The sequence below is a fragment of the Choloepus didactylus genome, chromosome 12 (genome assembly GCF_015220235.1).
Source record: "Choloepus didactylus isolate mChoDid1 chromosome 12, mChoDid1.pri, whole genome shotgun sequence".
In the NCBI taxonomy this organism is placed as follows: domain Eukaryota; kingdom Metazoa; phylum Chordata; class Mammalia; order Pilosa; family Megalonychidae; genus Choloepus; species Choloepus didactylus.
The window spans coordinates 3,493,289-3,509,906 of NC_051318.1; the positions used below are offsets into that span (position 1 = coordinate 3,493,289).

General features: G+C 47.3%; 1 protein-coding gene across 1 annotated transcript; it reads right to left on the reverse strand.

Annotated features, from left to right (window-relative positions):
- Nucleotides 1-12,675: 12,675 nt before the first annotated feature.
- SERTM1 (serine rich and transmembrane domain containing 1) lies at nt 12,676-13,190 on the reverse strand. Its single transcript, XM_037800624.1, is given in 2 exon segments — nt 12,676-12,833; nt 12,836-13,190. Coding segments are annotated over 2 exon segments (417 nt in total). The 5' UTR covers nt 13,095-13,190.
- Between the last annotated feature and the right edge of the window lie 3,428 nt (nt 13,191-16,618).

Consider the following 16,618-nt stretch of genomic DNA (forward strand, 5'->3'; position numbering starts at 1 on the left):
TGTCTGCTCACGGACACGGGGAGCACCCAAAAGCTTGCAGAGCTGCGCTATTTACCCACAAGAGCCGAGAGCTGCAGGGGCACAGCTGGAGAGGCTGAAAGGCTCAAAGAAACCCAACAAGACCCGTTTTCTCGTTCAGCAACTTTTGGTGTTCCTTGGCTTTTGTCACTTTCCTCATGTGGCCGTGACCATCTCCTTGGCATCTGGCGTCCCTGCTGCACCAGGCGAGTCCTCCTTCAGACCCCAGGGATGGCGGCTGCAGCAGGAGCACCTCCAGCCACATCTGTCACTCGCTTTTCTAGGAAAAAGATCCTTGTTACAGCTGCCGGGACGAGCAGACACGTGGGCAGGTCCCCAGAGGTGGCTCAGAGTTTCTGGAGGGTGACGGGGAGACTCACTCGACAGCCCGGGACCTTCCCCGGGGCTTAGGGAGGCGAGAGAGCGGCTCCCGCGGGCTTCGTCCGTCCCTCCCACCCTCGCTCGTTCTACAGACATGGCCAAGCCGCCCCGCGCACCGGGAGCGGGGAAAGCAAGGCGTGACAGCTGGCAGGGCGCGTTCAATTCTTATTAAACCTTAAGAGCAATGCATGAGGCAGATGCTCCGGGGGCTCAGCACGGGCCTCACCTCCAGGACAATCAAACGTGAAAAGAGGAGCGGCCGCTTGTCCTGGGTGGTGGCTTTTGGATACCTGAATGGGGTAGCTCCATGTAGGTTCTGGGGAGGCATGTGGGCTCCAGCACCCCAGGAACTGAGATGGCGCACCAGAGGGGGAGGGTGGGAGGGCTCTGGAAGGGGGTCCAGGCTGGCCGGTCTCCCCTCTCCTCTGCGCTCTGAAATTTTGAAATAATTTCAGACTTACAGGACAGTAGCAAAAATAATACAAAACCCACACAGAGAACTCCAACATACTTCCCACCCAGATACACAGTTCCACCAGCTCTTAGAGTTTTGCCACACATTCTGGCTCATTCTATCCATATTTCCATCCATCCATCATCTGTCTATCTTTTTTTGAAAATTCAATTTTATTGAGATTGTTCACATACCAGACAATCATCCAAAGTGTACAATCAATTGCTCACGGTACCACCACACAGCTGTGCATCCATTATTCCGGAAAAGAAATAAAAACAAAAAAGAAAACTCAAATCCTCCCATACCCCTCACCCCACTCCATTATTGATTCATAGTTTTGGTTTAGTGCATTTGTCACTGTTGATGAAAGAATGTTAAAATACTAACTGTTGTATATAGTTTGCAATAGGTACATTTTTTTCCTATATTCCCCTCTATGATTAACTTCTAGTTCCAGTGTCATACATTTGTTCTAGTTCATGAGAGAGATTTCTAATATTCGTACAGTTAATCACAGCCATTGTCCACCACAAGATTCACTGTTTTATACGTTCCCATCTTTTAACCTCCAGCTTTCCTTCTGGTGACATACGTGACTCTGAGCTTCCCCTTTCCACCACCTTCACACACCATTCAGCAGTTAGTTATTCTCACAATGTGCTACCATCACCTCTGTCCATTTCCAAACACTTAAGCTCAACCTAGGTAAACATTCTGCTCATAATAAGCAACCACTCCCCATTCTTTAGCCTTGTTCTATATCTTGGTAACTTACATTTCATGGCTATGAGCTTACATATTATAAGTTCTCATCAGTGAGATCATACAATATTTGTCCCTTTGTGTCTGACTTATTTCACCCAATACAGTGCCCTCAAGGATTCTCGATAAACCCATTTTTTGTTTGTTTTTTGTTTTATTTTTTTAAGACAATTTTATTCACCCACCATACATTCCATCATAAGTGAACAATCAACGGTTCCCTGTATAGTCATATATTTATGCATTCACTACCACCACCACTATCTATGTAAGGACATCTCCATTTCTTCTACAAGAAGGAGGGAGAGTCAAGAAGGTAGAGAGACAAAAGAAAAAGAAAAAGAAAGAAAAAAATGACAGCTAAAAAGCAACAAAAGGAAAGATAGAATTAAACTAAAGTAGAATAAAAGAGTCAGACTACATCACCAATCTCAAGAGTCCCACACTCCTCCCTTATATCCCCCTCCTATAGGCATTTAGCTTTGGTATATTGCCTTTGTTACATTAAAGGAAGAATAATACAATATTTCTGTTAACTAGAGTCTCTAGTTTGCACTGATTGTATTTTTTCCCTAATACCACCCCATTTTTAACACCTTGTAAAGTTGGCATTCATTTGTTCTCCCTCATGTAAAAACATATTTGTATATTTTTTAGGTTTCACTGAGTTATACAGTCCCAGTCTTTATTCTTCCTCTTTCCGTCTGGTGTCCCACATCCTCCTAACCTTCCTCTAAGCTCTCCCTCCTATTTGAAGGATGGTTTTGCCAGATATAGGATTCTTGATTGGCGATTTTTCTCTTTCAGTATCTTAAATATATCACCCCACTTCCTTCTTGCCGCCATGGTTTCTATTGAGAAACCCACACATAGTCTTATCAAGCTTCCTTTGTATGTGATGGATCGCTTTTCTGTTGCTGCTTTCAGGATTCTCTCTTTATCTTTGACATTTGATAATCTGATTATTAAGTGTCTTGGCATAGGCCTATTCAGATCTATTCTGTTTGGGGTGTGCTACACTTCTTGGATCTGTAATTTTAGGTCTTTCATAAGAGATGGAACATTTTCAGTGATTATTTCCTCTATTATTGTTTCTGCCCCTTTTCCCTTCTCTTCTCCTTCTGGAACACCCATGAAAAGTACATTCATGTGCGTCATGTTGTCATTCAATTCTCTTAGCCATTGGTCATATTTTTCCATTCTTTTCCCTATCTGTTCTTTTGTGTGTAGGATTTCACATGTCTTGTTCTCCAGTTCCTGGGTGTTTTCTTCTGCCTCTTGAGATCTGCTGTTGTTATGTCTCCATTGTGTTTTTCACCTCTTGGTTTGTGCCTTTCATTTCCGTAGATTCTGCCAGTAGTTTCTTCAAGCTTTCTATTTCTACCTTATGTTCGCTCAGTGTTTTCTTTTATCCTTCATCTCTTCTGCCATATCTTGCCTGGAATCTTGACTTGGTTTTTGAGTTGATTTAGCATATTGCTTTGAAAATCTTTAATTGATTGTTTCATTAAAGTCAAACAATATCTCAACTCTATTTTAAATGAGGTGTAAGTTTGTTCCTTTGACTGCGCTGTCTCTTTGTTTTTCCCAATGTAATTCGTAGTTTTCTGTTGTCTAAGCTTCTGGTTTCCTTGGTTATCCCAGATTTTCCCAGGCCAGACCAAGTTATATTCAGAGTCACGTTTCCCTGAGGGTATGTCTTAGAAGGCTGACAGACTTTCCTGTGAGGCCTCTAGCTGCTGTGCTTTCCCTAACCTGCCCAGCAGGTGTGCTGCTCCCAACACGTGTGAGGAGGTGTGGCCCCTTTAATTCTTAGCTTAGTTTGTTTCTGTTTTGACTGTTTTCCCTGAGGCCATGGGGTCTGAGTCTGAAGGGTGGGCAGCACTAGAGCTGGGCCCCATCTCCTTCCTCTTAGGGAAGATACACCCCCCAGGGAGTTATCTTCTGCATTTGAATTGCTCCTTTGTCTCTCTGACTTTGTAACTCCACCCTTGTCTGGGACAGAGTGCTGAGAACTGAAAATGACCTCTCAGGTTGCAAGAGAGAAAAAGAGAAAGAAAGCCCACTTTCAGAGCCAGTTCACAGCCCCCCAGTTTCATCCTTTGGTCAGGTAGAGCACCTGGTCCTCTGGGATCCCCCTCCTGGGGCATGGTGTCCTCTGACTCTCCAAGGTCAGTCTCTAAAAGCCTCCATATTTTTACTTTTTTTTTAGTTAATTTTTTTCCATCAGCCCCACTTCTTCTCCACTGGGAGTGACCTCAAGGTACTTTGTTAGGGTTTTGTGTTTGTAGCTTGTATTCAGCAGTCCACTTTTGTTAATTAAAACCCCAGTTGGAGCTCAGTTGAGCCATATTCACTTGCTGAGAGAATGCTTCTTTCTCCCACAGTGAGGTCCTGCAGCTCAGCCTTCTGTGGGGGGAGGGGGCTCCTGTGATCTCAGCCATTCCACCCAATCCAGGTTAGTTTAGTGTGAGATATGCGAACAGTAGTGGTTGTCCCCCAGCAATTGTTTCAGATTATTTACTATTATTTACTAGTTATTCCTGGGTTTTTATTAGTTACTCCAAGGGGACTAACTAACTTCCCCTCTTCTCTGTGCCGCCATCTTGCCCCTCTCCTGTCTATCTTCATCATCATCATCACCATCCTCTATCCACCTGTAACTATCTATGGGTCCATCTACTTTCTAAACATTTGACAGCAGATTGTATAGATTGGGAAGCTGATTCTGATTTGTGGTTTATGCTGGCTGACTCGGGTAATTGAAATAATGGAGGCCAACACTTCTCACAATGCAGTCTTCAGAGGGCCTCCCTTTGGGCTGTAATTTCATTTTGTGAAGAGGGGGACAAAAAGATGCTTTTAGCAACTCAAATAGCCTCTTCTCCAAAGGCTTCTCTCTCCGCCCCTGTCTAAACTTTTAATTACACTCGACCTTGTCTCTCCCCGTTCCCTGCTTTATTTTTCTCCTGTGCACTATTAATTATCCAACCTACTCTATATTGTACTTATTTATCTTGTTATTGCCTGTCGCCTCCATTGGACAATAATACAAACTTGTTGACACATGTTTGTCTTGCTCACTTTTGACTCTCGAGAGCAGAGAACTACACCTGGCATATAGCAGGTGTTTATTAAGTATTAACAAACCCCTCTTCATATCATCAGAAATGAACCTTCTGTAAGGAGGGGCTCCTGTGTGCATCTTGTGTGCATGTCCCCTGCTCCCAGGCTGCCCCAGGCCTCAGTAAGGTCTCAGGGCATCGGCCCCAGGCCCTAAGGGGGTGGGGGAGCTCATCCACGTTCAGGGGAGAGAGCAGCAGCTGGTGCCCTTCTCCCCATTTCCGCAAGGACGTGCTCACCCTGGCCGGGGGTACATTGAAAAGTTTAATATTTGGTTTTATATCTTTGTTTCAGCCCACTTTTGAGAGTAAATGTTTTCTTAGACACATCTATAAAAAATGACTGTTTCTGAATGAAAGAAGGGGTGGGGGAAAGTACAGTAAAGGCACAAAACCTGGGGCAGGTGCTTTGGGCTGGAGCCCTGGTTCTTCCCCTCCCCCACTGACTTCAGGGGCTCCCTAAGTTTCCTCACCTGAACTGTGGGAACGACAGCACCCACCCCTGGGCTGTCAGGAGGCACACAGAGGGCCGCGGAGCACTGGCCTCTCGACCCCAGTCCCTGCTTAATGACCACAACGTCATCATCAGCTTGAGGAGCCCTCAGTGTCTGCTGCTGGAGCTGGTGGGAAGTGGGTTGGACACTTCCGATGTTTCACAGCTGATACTGCAGGGAATGAGCCTGGGCTTTCCCAACCAGGATTCTCCTGCACTGGCATTTATGGACACAGAGCAAGAAATGTTTGTAGTCGTAAGCCTGGGGCACTGGGAGGTCTTGAATTACCTTCTGAAGGACTGAGTGGATTTTATTATGAAGGAACAGTAAACGATTTGAAACTCAGCAATCCACGAGTAGCACTATGCTACTAGCTGGAGCCAGTGGTTCCTGCCCATACTTGTCCAACAAAATGGGGAAGAACATATTTTATTTTATTATTAATGGTAAATATTTTATTAATATATTGCTCATAATACAAATTAAAAGAGCTGTTATCATTGCTAAGAAGTTGTTTATTCTCGGGTTTTTATTACATGAAGAATAGTTGCATATTTTGATTTCAGGTGTGACACCCTTTTGATTGAAATTGAGGGAGATTTGACCCCTATGAACCCCTTATGCCAAATGTATATTCTCCCACCTGTGACTAAGCTGCACAAGTACAAGTAGGAGAAGGAAAAGGGCTGACGATGTTCCTGTCTGCATTGAGAAGATATGCTGTGAGTGCTGGGGTCAGGCAGCCTGATTGCGACATGAGGAATAAGAGGGGCCTGTGCGGCTGCACAGTGGAGATGGGGTACAGGCAACTGGTCAGTTGGGCCACCTCTGGATAAGTTGGGCAAACACCCAGAGCCACCCTGCTGGCTGACTTCTCCAGGCACCATCTCATCCCAGCCTGGCTGTCCTAGGGTCCTTTCCAGTCTGAGAGTAGCCCTAGGCCCCCCAGTCCCCCCAGTCCCCCCAGCGTGCTTCCTAAACCAGAGGCGGCTCTCTCGCACTCTGCGGCCGCGGTCCTGGGGAGAAGGGCCTGCGCCCAAGCAGCCAGTGTGAGTTTTCTCCATGCGCCTCCTCACCCGGCCTGGGGAGGCTGGAGGGCAGCGGGAAGGAGGGGAGAACAGGGGGCTGAAGGCCAGGGAGGTGGGGTCCGGTGTGCGCAGAGAGGAGAGGTGGCAGAGGACTCAGACTCAGGGGGCACAGAGAGGGGGTCGGAGGCAGTAATACGGGGAGTGGAGACGTCCGGAGTCAGAACCTCCAGGTGATGCATGCTGGTGTCTGCACACATTACTGCCCCGTGTTGAGCAATGTGGCAGTTTGCATGGTTTTTACGTAATCCCACAGCACTGCGGGGTGATTCCTGGTCTCCTCCCGTCGCAGTGCAGAGGCCCGAGAGGCCCCCAAGTGAGAGGAGAGTCCAGGGCTCAGGGAGTCTGCACCCGGGGCCTGCGCTGGCGGTGAGACTGACAGGGGGGACGTAACCCGGAGAAACGGTCCGGAAACGCCAGCTCTCCACGGGGGACAGGACTACCGGGACGGAGCCACAGAGTGCGGGAAGGATGGCAGCTTTCACAGGGAGGGAATTTTTTTTTTAATGCTCTTTTTTTTAAATTCAGTTTTATTGAGATATATTCACGTCATACAATCATCCATCGTTTACAAGCAACTGCTCACAGTAGCATCATATAGTTGTGCATTCATCACCCCAATCTATTTTTTGAACATTTTCTTTATAACAGAAAAAGTAGAAATAAGAATAAAAAATAAAAGCAAAAAAGAACACCCAAATCATCCCCCCCCACCCTATTTTTCATTTAGTTTTTGTCCTCATTTTTTCACTCATCCATCCAAACACTGGATAAAGGGAGTGCGATCCACAAGGTTTTCACAATCACACTGTCACCCCTTGTAATCTACATTATTATACAATCATCTTCAAGAGTCAAGGCTACTGGGTTGGAGTTTGGTAGTTTCAGGTATTTACTTCCAGCTATTCCAATACATTAAAACCTAAGAGGTGTTATGTATATAGTGCATAAGAATGTCCACCAGAGTGACCTCTGGACACCATTTGAAATCAGCCACTGAAACTTCATTTCGTTTCATTTCGCATCCCCCTTTTGGTCAAGAAGACGTTCTCAATTCCACGATGCCAGGTCCAGATTCATCCCCTGGGAGTCATATCCTGTGTTGTCAGGGAGATTTACACCCCTGGGAGTCAGGTCCCACGTAGGAGGGAGGGCAGTGAGATCACTCACTAAGGTGGTTTAACTAGAGAGAGAGAGGCCACATCTGAGTAACAAAGAGGCACTCAGGGGGAGACTCTTAGGCACAATTATATGCAGGTTTAGCCTCTCCTTTGCAGTAACAAGCTCCATGAGGGCTAGTCCCATGATAGACGGTACGATACACCAAACCGCCAGTCCTCAATGCTTGTGAGAACATCAGCATCAGTTCAGGTGAGGAAGCCCAACACCCAACACCTCTGCATTTTCCCCAGCTCCTCAGGGGGGCCCTGCATATATATTTTTATTCCAAATTGCTTTGGGATGTGTCGCTATTTCACACTAACCTGTACAAACCTACCAGTTCTCACTATTAAAAGTTCCATGTAATTATGGTATTTGAACAAACTGCATGAGTTAAATTGTTCAGGAAATATAGATCCTGCACCAAATGAACATCATTTCTCTTGGTTTCACATAGAATTTGAAGCTTTAAGACACAGTCAGTATCGTCCTTTACCCTTTGGCCCAATTTGCCCCAGTCCTAACTAGATCTGCAGGAAGGGAATTTTAAAAGGAGCAGCATTTAAGTGCATCAGCGTTCCTGCCATATCAGAGGTTCATTAGAACATTAGTTACACATCATATTAAAAATACTGAATGATTCAAAGACCAAACAAGGGCCAAATGGGGACAGGGAAGGAAGGGAGAAGAGAGAATGACAGGAGGTGCATGTGAGACAGAGGGAGAGAAGGAGAGAGATGGGTAGAGAGAGGGAGAAGGGAGAGAACGAAGAGGGAGACAGGGGGAGAGGGTGGGCGGTGAGTGTGGTGGGTGCGGGCACCGGCCGCGTGGCCACCCTCCGTGGGACGCCGTTTCCATGGCTGGATGATGAACAGATATTTGTAGCCGGGAGAACAGCTCTCCACACACTCCCACAGCCCACCCAGGGGTGGACTGGAATAGGACTTTTTGTCCATCCTCAGTCTATTTTCTACAAAGCAGCTCGAGTCCTCCTTCTTTAGCATAAATCCCATCCTACCAGGGCCCTGTTAAATGCCTGCATCCGGCTCTCATCGCACTCAGAGTCCAGCCCAGGCCCCACCGGAACCCACCGGGCCTCACCTGCCCCCCGACCCTCCCACCCCTCTTCATGCCAAGGCCGAGCCCCCCCTGCACAGGGGCTTCCTGCAGGCTGTTCAGCGGCCCCGAAACACCCACCCAGTGCCCTCCCTCCTGCCCGGCACAGTGCAAGGGGGTCCCCCCATCACCCCCTTCCCTTCCGGTTGCTGCTCGCAGCCCTCGGGATGCACAGTGCTTCTCTGTTTCTGTGTCTTCCCAGAGTGTCAGCGCCACAGGGCAGGGCTGTCGTTTGCTGCACCCAGCGCCAGGCATCATCGTTTATTTAGTCAGTGCCAGGTGACAACGTCCCCGCACAGCACTCAGGTGGCAGACACCCCACCTCAGAAGTCGTCTGCCCTAAGACAGAAAAGCAGCACTTTCTGAGTTTCCACGAGGTCTTTGTACAGTCGGAAGTGGCTACAGGGGCGAGTGGACTCTGTTGCAACAAGAAGGAATGAAAAGGTGTCCAGGCGGGTTTTTAAGTAGAAGGAACAAATGACCAGCAGATTCTCACACCACTCAAGTCAAGATGAAAACTGGGAATGGCTGTTTGTTCTTAGGAATATGTTTGTGAATTTCCATGCATGTGTTGCACGCACAGGCACAAGTTTGATCAAAGAGCCATGTGCTGGATGACCAGAAAGAAAGAAAAGCACATCTCGCCTCCTCACTACTGGGGAGACGCTGAAGAGAGCTGGACTTGCAGGCCCACAGTCCCCCGGGACCTCCTGCTACGGCTGCCCACCCGCACCCCCACCCATACCACCCAGGCCTGCCTGCACCCTCCTGGGCCCGCCTGCACCCACGCCCACCCCCATCTGGGCCTTCCTGCACCCATGTTCTTGGAGGCCCCCATCCTGAGTACGTAAGACTCTAGGAAGGTGCCGCTGCGCGTCAGGCCCTGTGGGAAGTGCCATCTGGAATTCCGTGGTGGGGCCAGTCCTCGCGGGGCTGCCGCCTCTCCCCGGGGCCCACAGGAGCACCCTGAGCTCAGGACAGGTGTGTGGCCCGGCGGGATGGGGCAATCCCTAGAAGATGAAGGGACTGCGGTTCACTCTCTTCTACGCCCCAAGCTCTGGAAACCTCACTAGGGATAGCCCTAGGGGGTATGGCTGGTGTCTGGCTCCCACCAGTGTCCGTCTGTCCTGGCAGGGCAGGAGGGAGCTGTTCCTCCCCTCAGCAGCGCCTGGACTTGGAGACGGAGCCGGGGGGAGGGAATCTCCCGCACCGGCCGGCAATCGGACCCGCTGGCCTCAGGGAGCGTCACCCCTGGGAAGCTGCCTGCCCGTCCAGCTCACCAGAGCCCGCGGTGCCGAGCTTCAGCGGGGACCCGGCACCGGGCCTGGAGAGGGGGACACCCATTAGGCGCCCCTCCTTCTGGCCGTCGGTTAGGATGGAGGACGGAGGTGGACAGGCTCCAGGGAAGGGGCTTTGGTGCTGGTTTGAAGAGAAGCCTCTCCCGGAGGGGAGCAGTGGACCTCAAGGCTGAAAACGTCTAGAAACCGGCATTCCTCCCTGGGAATGTCACATTTCTGGTTGTGCTATTGGTTTCTCGGGCTGCAGAGATGGTCTTTCTCAGGACACCACGTGGACTCTTTCTTGCCTACAAAGCCCCTCCGTGACCCCGAGTTCTCCGACTGTGCAGCATCCCCAGAAAGGGGCGCCGTGGGCACGAGAGTCGCGGGGGCAGCTGCGCCTTCCCGCCCTCCACTGGGCGGCACCAGCTGTGCTTTCCAGTGAGCCCAGATGCCGCAGGAAGGTGTGGGGTCCAGGGGGGCCGTGAGCTGAGTGGCAGGAGCAAGTCCCTGCTGTCCTCCCGCACCTTCGAGCAGCGTGCATGACTGTCCTCGGCGCGGGGGTCCCGCTGGTCGTCACATCCCCCAGCCCTTATAAACGTGCCGTCCCCCGGACCCCAGGGTGATGGGACGGGGTGCTTTCCAAGCCCCGCGGGTGACACTGACCAGAGGAGTGTGGCCCCCGAGGGGCAGGAAAAGCCCTGGGGCCACTGCTGGGCCACGTCCCAGAAAAGTGAGAGAGGCAGCAAGCTCGGAAGGGGCGGCTCTTCCTACTTTATCACCAGCCCGCGTGGGGCTTCCTGAACAGCACAAGTTCATCTCGAGTTGTGCAGTCGGTACCTTGGCAAGCTGGGGATGACAAATCCTACTTTACAGCTTTGGATGTGGCTCCTAATTAACTGCTGAAAGCTGACAGCAGGATCCACTGGGGCTGGGGAGGGGAGCGGGTGTGCTTGCAAATTTTTTTTTTTTTTTTTTTAATGTCAGAAATCTTTGTATCTCTTTCAGGAGGAAAGAATATAATATTACCCTTTAGAACAGATCATACTCATATCATCCTATTGAGTGGCAAACTTGTTTATTTTTTAAAACCACATCACCGACACCCCTTCTTCCTTTATAACCAAAATATCACAAGATTAACCAAAAAGAAAAACTGATAATATAGTTGCCTCTGTAACCCTGTGTAGTTTGACATGACTTCTAATTGGGAGAATACAGATATACATTTATATATCAGAGAATGCTGGCAATTATCTAAAATAGCAGAGTTTTCTAGTCCGGCTTTTATACTACATAATAACACCCCCGCTCACCCGCATGCTGGAAGTGGCAGCAGAGGAAAACGTTTCACTAATGACACATTTCAGGGCAGCAGACTCTGTCAGGTACGGTGGCGTGTGGAGAGACATCTGACACACTTTATATATAAACGGTTTCAACGAGGCCTAAGCGAAGCGGACTGGATTAGAAAATGGGAATAGAAGCCGCCTTCCGGGCGTCTGACGCGGTTCCCAGCCCAGGAAGCGGCCGGGGGGCCTGCGGCAGGCGATGCGGTGGCTGCTGGTGGTGACGTCCGAAGGGGAGTTCGGTGTCTCCGTTGGGGGCCGTTCATCTTTAAATTAAAAGTCTTCCTCTGAAGCAGCTGTCGTTGCCTACTTTGGGATTTAGGTGCCTCTTGGTGTCCTCCACATCCCTTCCCGTGCTCGCTTCTCTGCCCCGAGCCAGGGCAAAACCTGACAGAGCTCCGACGCGCTCGGCTCACCCGAGCCCAGGGTCTCACGCTGTCGGCAGCTGCACAACTCGAGTGTCTAAGTTTCATATAAACCCAGACCTGGAATCCTAGTGCAGAGTATTCCGGCAACACACAGCAATTAACGAAGAGAACATGTAACATTCACGGAGCGCTGACAACAGGGGATCTTAGCAATTTGGTCTGGAAAGCTTTCAAACCTAACGTGGAGAGAGCAAACAGCCGACATCTCGGCGCCTTAGAGAACTCTGCACTAAAGTTATCGACTGTCAAACTGAATACAGGAACACACTTACACGATTGATGGGCCTGATAATTGTATAAAATACAACTAAATGCCTATTTTCCAGACATGGAAATTACAGATAAACAACAGAAACTTCTTGGTGTCTCTTCTGATGCTTCTCTTACAGTTAGTAACAGAACATCAATTACCACAAAGAATTTATCACGACAGGGACGTGATGACTGTAACATAAGTGGAATAAAAAGCAGAAGGCAGAAATACATTACCACTGCATCATGACACATATTTGTCTTGCTCTTAAAAGTTAAAGTCCTTCAAAACTTTTCCAAATACGACTTAGCTTCATCAATAAATGTGACTTCCATTTGCTAAAGTGAAATTAGGTACAATATTTAGCATAGTTTTGTTCCCCGTTTTAGAAATGTTATCCGTTAAATTTAAATTGATGCTCTGCCTTAAAATTTGGTGTCTCCACTCTATCTTTCAACTGTGGAAAAAATCTTCTGAACAGTCCAAAGACTTAATCTGCCTGAGCTCCTGCTGGCTCCAATGGTTTGAGAGAAATGAAGTGCGAGAGTCCATATCCAACATCCACCGAGGGGCTGCGTCAGGTGAGTTCACGGCATCCACAGAAGTGGATTAACGGATCCATCCCCAAGAAGCCGCTCCAGATTCGTCAGGCAGTTTGTGTGAAATTCTGCACCTCCAGATTTGCTGGCATTTCTGTCAGCCTCGGCTTCTTCATCACAGACGAAAAGCATCATCCACAGAAATCAGAGATGAAGGAGAGAGGGAAACAGGTCTAACTGCTGCACAAAAGAAAGGGCGACTGCTTCATGCCACGCTCCCTCCGAGGGGAAGCCCCAGCCGCTCCAGCACTGCAGGATTCTCCCATGTCCTTCAGGAGAAGGTTGGAAAGTGTGGACCTTTGCGAGGAATACTAACAGACTTCCAAATTGTGAAGGAACTGCCAGCCTCACTTGGGTATTCCGGGAAGGAGGAACTGGATGAGATGATGTTTTTCAGCCTTTGGAGGGCAATGATTAAAAGCAGCAGCAGAAATGCTAAAAGGCTGAGGAAAATGGACACATAGACATAGACATTGGACAGGTGGCTGGAGGACGGGTCCACTGAAGTGGAGAGGGATGTGGGAAACAGCTGCAGGAAAGTTCCGTTCTCTACATTTCCACAAACCCCAGACGGAAGGTCGGGCGCAGACATTGTTACGGAGGAACACGGAATGCACCAGTGTGAAAAGTCAGAGTTTTCACACGGGGGTTAAAAAGAACCGAATCTGCCTTCTTTTTTCAATGGTAGCATCAGCAAAAATGGAGAGCTGTTATAATCAGCACATCAAGACGTCTTGCTTTTCAAACAAAGGGGGCAGGATCAGGTATCCACTGAGAATGAAAAAAAGAAAAGTGCAACTGAATGCATTCCTTGGAAAAACACCACATTTATTTTCTCATTTTCAGTTTCTTTTATTTCAGTAAGGACTTAATTATAAGGGTAAACTCCCCCAGGAACAAAGTAATGTTTATGTCTTTATACGACAAATGATGATTATAAAAATGAATGTTTCTTATAGTCCACGATACCTTAGGGTGCCAGATTTCTCTAAGGAACTCAAGAGAAAATAAAAGGGAGAACACACTTCTGATGTGCTCATCTGTCGCAATTTCCACAGATGCTCCAAGTGGATGGCTTTGAGAATAGGACCCAAAAAGTTAGCTCTAAACCGTCCTCCTCCAGAAAATTAATTCCACCCGTTCCCCAGCCCACACCGTAATCCCTGCATCTCCCGTTAGCATGTTTTGCAGGATTGTTTGACTTGTCTTCCTAGCTGTATGTTGAAGGTTTATAATGTGCTGATCTGTTTATAAAAACTTTATCTCCCTGAGGTCATTCTATGCATTTCATTTCCTTCAGGTGTCCCTAAGTACTTTGTTCTGCCTACGTTAAGCGTGGAATAAAAAACCTTAGATTAATTCAGAAGAGGGAGGAAAAAGGTTGACTTCCTTTGGGTGGTGAGGAGAGGACCAGATTTATGTCAAGAGACTCAGGTTTGAGGCCTGAATTCTCTGTTATCTTTGGGATCTTGGGCACATTTACCCAAATTTTCTGAACTTCACTTTCCTCATCTGCAAATTAATGTGGCACCTTCCCTCCCTCCTCACTGTGTTACTCAGGGGTCAAGACAGTATACGCGGAAACACCCCGAGAATTCACTTTGTGAAAGCACGTGTGCACGCGCGTGTGTGCGTGTGTGCGCGCGCATGTGTGTGTGTGTGTGTGTGTGTGACGGGGCGAGGAGGGGAGTGGCCGTCTTCAGCAGGAGCAGAGAACTGCTCTTTTCTTTCTCCCTCCTGGCGGCCAGGGTCCACGGGGAAGCAGTGTGGACCGAGGCGGGCAGCGGCCTGGGGAAAGAGGACCCTTCCCAGCGACAGAGAAGTGGCGGGAGCCCACGTCTGAAAGGGGCAAAGCGTCACGTGTTGTCAATAGCAAGCACTTCGCCCTGGGCGTGCAATGATGAAGACACAGTCTGTCGTGTCCCGCACTGTGTGCTCAGCTGATGCAGCCGTCTGTGCAGCTGCCCACTGACAACTGCTTCTTCCTTATCAGGACGCTGCCCTGGGACAGTAAGAGTAGAATTTTGATTCCTCATATCAGCCTAATAAAAAGGAAAAAAAAAAGTAAGGAAATAAACTGAGTCTATCCTCCATCACATGCTGAGGGCCATCTTAGGAGAAGCCCTCTGGAGAGATGCAGATTCTGAATAATACATCGGAATTCATGGCTCTGGATTGGACAGTGAAAGACAGAAGTGAAAAATAGTCCTCTTTACCTACAGGTCAAGTGGATGGTCAGGAACTATAATCAGGACAGCTTGGTATCAGTGATTTGTTTTTAACAATAAATTTCTAAGGTGGGTCATTGGGTTGCTTTGGACTCAGTTCTGTCTCCCATCTCTCTCTCTCAGTGATGGCCACGGTCCACCCAGGCTACCCTCGGGCCTAAATCAGCAAAAAAGTCAAAGTATACTCTGCATCCTATTGTCCTCTTGTGTTAAACAACTTATTTTGTCCTAATCCTTTAAAAATTTGTAATTCACATAAGGTAAAATTTGTAGAATATTCTGAATATACCTTTCTTGCTATATAAAAAGGGTAGTCTAAGGGAATTCAAAAAATAAATAAATGAAGAAAGGATTTCAAAATAGGATATGAACACAACTGTTGTTGACCAGACATCTTGTATGGTCTCAAAAGTAACTACGGATATGAATTCTCTTGCATTATATAGCACTGATTTTCTGTGGAAACCAAATTATTATTATTCATAGATTTTTAGTAAATATGCATATTACATGGGAAGATTCTAGATCCAAATCACTGTCTTGGCAAGAACAATCATTTAAAAACAATATTGTCTTAGAATAATATAGATGGTTTAAATGGGCAGTTTTCCATTTATGGGCATAGCACTTTTATGAATCTTTTATGGTGTTCAGAAAAACCAAGGACCCACCATGAGCAACACAATTAGTCTAAAATTGAAGTGAGAAAAGCAGCAACTTGAAGGTTGAAGGAAAGCAAGATCTCATCAGGAAACAGCAGAACGATGCCAGCCACTCGTAGAGAGTGGGGGAGAAGGTCATTGGCGAAAAACCTGACTTGAGAAAAATCAAACAGCCCAAGAAAGAATGAGTTGGAGACTGAGGGTGAGGCAGCTAGGAATCAGCGGGGAGACAGTCAGAAGCAGGACTGGACTTTCAAGATGTGAGAGCACTCTTATAAAAGAGGGCTTGGGTTCGAGTCTATCCCTCTCCCCACCAGCTCCAATCATTTTCAGTACTTTAGAAGTGTATTTAAAAAGTTGTTTCTCTGAGCCACAGGATTTAATTAAATCATAGCATTAATATACAAAACAGCTGGTTTATTTTTAACAGGACTGGACAGGTTTTTAAAAACTCTCATTAAACTCAACTGTGGTAGGAGAATGAGATGGCATCTGCCCCCTTCTGTTGTCCCTCATTTTATTTCTATAGCTAAGATGTGTATCCAGTATATTTTTGTCTAGTCAGAAAACATCCCTAACAGCCTCCTTATATAGTGAAGTTTGGAAAGGTTTTGTTCCAAAGCCCACCTTAAATTTAAGTAGCTCCCTCCGAAATGGGCAGCCTTGGGACGTGGCTGCCAGCCCGTGTAACAAGAGGAAAATGTGAGATTGTACTGCTCCCTGCCAATTCCACTCTTTCTTTTCTTTCATGTTTCTTTAAATGCATCAATTTCCGAGTTTGTTGGCTTTTTGTTGTCATTGATCCCTCTTTCTCCCCCTTCTGGAATCATCCCCTTTCCCTCCGTCTCCCATAGATACCAGTTGAATGTGTTTAACAAGGTTTCTGTTCATGTTTCAGTAAAATGCCTATTGCTGTGTTTTGTGCACGGATTTTAAATTTACAAGAATGGATATGTTGTAGATAATTCATTCATTCCATAGTTTAAACCCCAAACTTCATTTCCACTTAAAATATTTTGAAAATTGAGGCACAAGAGAGAAAGTCAAATTATCTAATACATGCAATTCTCTATTTTGCATATAAGAATACACCACAGACTGATAACCATTTTTCCATCCATGAAAAGCATGTATACAGAAACAATTTGGGGGAAAATGTTGTCTGAAAAGAACTCAAGTATCAGCAAATTAGTTAAGCAGGCCACTATCTATATCTATCTCTATTG